General features: G+C 50.9%; 1 protein-coding gene across 1 annotated transcript; it reads right to left on the reverse strand.

Annotated features, from left to right (window-relative positions):
* Window positions 1-234: 234 nt before the first annotated feature.
* LOC104986062 (putative serine/threonine-protein kinase PRKY) lies at window positions 235-2047 on the reverse strand. Its single transcript, XM_010836488.1, has 2 exons — window positions 1787-2047; window positions 235-667 (listed from the first exon to the last, which is right to left on the reverse strand). The coding sequence occupies exon 2, from the start codon at window positions 631-633 to the stop codon at window positions 400-402; it is 234 nt and encodes a 77-aa protein (XP_010834790.1). The 5' UTR covers window positions 634-667; window positions 1787-2047; the 3' UTR covers window positions 235-399.
* Window positions 2048-2442: the final 395 nt, after the last annotated feature.

Below are 2442 nucleotides of genomic sequence, written 5' to 3' on the forward strand. Positions count from 1 at the left end.
AGACAGATTTTTTACTCTCTGAGCCACCAGGGAAGCCCAAGAATACTGGAGTGGGCAGCCTTTCCTTTCTCCAGGGGGTCTTCCTGATACAGGGATGGAACCCAGGTCTCCCACATCGCAGGTGGATTCTTTACTATCTGAGCCACTAGGGAAGCCCAAGAATACTAGAGTGGGTAGCCTTTCCCTTCTCCAGCAGATCTTCCTGACCCAGGGATCGAACCGAGGTCTCCCACATTATAGGCAGATTCTTTACTGTCTCAGCCACCAGGGAAGCCACCCATCACTTCTTCTGAGATGCGGAATCTCAACAGAAAGGAACTCCCAGCACAGAAGATGGAGTGGAGGCTGTCAGAGGCAGAGGGAGAGGAAAAGGAGAAACACGGGGAGAGCAATGGTCACTCACTTGTCCACCAGCTTCTTGGCAAACCCGAAGTCGGTGAGCTTGACATGGCCGTCTCTGTCCAGCAGGATGTTCTCTGGCTTCAGGTCCCTATAGACGATGTCCCGGGAGTGCAGGTACTCAATGGCACAGACGATCTCGGCCGCGTAGAACAGCCCGGTGTTGCTCGAGAAGCGGCCACGGTTCCGCAGGTAGCTGAAGAGCTCACCGCCCGGCACGAACTCCATCAGCATGTACAGGAAGCGGTCGTCATGGCCCGTCCAGAACCTGCACCAGGGAAGGCGGGGGGATCACAGTGAGACTGAGCGCTGTGCCTCGGCCGGACAGACAGAGGCTGAGGTGGGGAGAGGACTGAGTTCATGGTACACGAACAGGTCATGCGAAGAAACATCTATAGGGGCGGGCCAGCAGTCACGTGTGGATGTGAGAGCTGGACCAGACAGAAGGCTGAGAGTCTGAGAATTGATGCTTTCCAATTCTGTGGTGCTGGAGAAGACTCTTGAGAGTCCCTTGGACTGCAAGGAAACCCAACCAGTCCATCCTAAAGGAGATCAGTCCTGAATATTCATTGGAAGGACTGATGCTGAAGCTGAAGCTCCAATACTCTGGCCACCTGATGCGAAGAGCTGACTCAATGGAAAAAGACCCTGATGCTGCGAAAGATTGAGGGAGGGAGGAGAAGGGGGCGACAGAGGATGAGATGGTCGGATGGCATCACGGACTCAATGGACATGAGTTTGAGTAAGCTCCGGGAGTTGCTGAAGGACAGGGAAGCCTGGCGTGCTGCAGTCCATGGGGTCACAAAGAGTCGGACACGACTGAGCAACTGAACAACTTCCTTGGTTCTGCAAGTGCTGTCTTCATTACATAGGAGGGTGACAGACTCTAAGCAGAGGTGAGAAAGGCGTTGGAGAAAGAGAGAGAAGAAAAGAACACACTGGTAGATTCAACAGCCAGCACAAGGCCCTCAGTCATGAGAAAACCAGGCGCTGCAGTCCCTGGGTGCACAAAGCACTGGACACGACTGACCAGCTGAACGACACACACGGTCAGAGACACGTATGTGTGTCTACATACACACGTCATGAAAAGTGAAGCCGCTCAGATGTGTCTGACTCTTTGCAACCCCATGGACTGTAGCCTGCCAGGCTCCTCCGTCCATGGGATTTTCCAGGCAATAGTACTGGAGTGGTTTGCCATTCCCTTCTCCATCTATTGGAATAAACACAATTGTATAAGATACGGCCCTGGAAAAGATACCCATAAGAAAGAGATGGTCATACTAAGTGAAGCCAGACAGAATCACAGAAATACTGTATGATGTTACTTATACGCAGAATCTAAAAAAGAATGATAAAGTCCCCTAAACAAAACTTTCATACGCACTGGGAAACCAAAAGCCTCTTGTGACTTGCTTTATGACACTCTCTGCTTTACTGAGCTGCTCCGCTGCTGAATCCGCTCTCTCTGAGGTCTGCCTATATAGTAAACTGTTACCAATATATACACAAAGCACTGGAGGAGATAGCGTGCGATGACCCAAAACGTAACTGGAAGGGAAATCAGAAAGAAGAAATCAAGTGCAGTGGTCTGGAAAGTACATGTGCATACTTGCTCAATCGTGTCTGACTCTTTGTGACCCCGTGGACTGTAGCCCGCCAGGCTCCTCTGTCCATGGGATTCTCCAGGTAAGAATACTGGAGTGGGTTGCCATGCCCTCCTCCAGGAGATCTTCCCAGCCCAGGGATCAAACCCAGGTCTCCTGCACTGCAAGCAGATTCTTTGCCGTGTGAGCAACAGGGAAGTTCCCAGGGAAGTATAACTTTATGCAATAACAAAAAGATGAGGGAATTCCCTGGTGGTCCAGCGGTGAGGACCCTGCGCTTTCAGTTGCTGAGGGCATGGGTTTGATGCCTGCTGTGAGAACTAAGATCCCACAAGCTGCACAAGGTGGCCAAAATTAAAAAAAGAAAAAAGACGGGCTGCAGAGAGGAAAAACTTTTCTATGTCCAAGGAAAGCCTTTCAAAAAGAAAAAACAACA

This window comes from Bison bison, unplaced genomic scaffold, assembly GCF_000754665.1.
Source record: "Bison bison bison isolate TAMUID 2011002044 unplaced genomic scaffold, Bison_UMD1.0 scf7180017845677, whole genome shotgun sequence".
Classification (NCBI taxonomy): domain Eukaryota; kingdom Metazoa; phylum Chordata; class Mammalia; order Artiodactyla; family Bovidae; genus Bison; species Bison bison.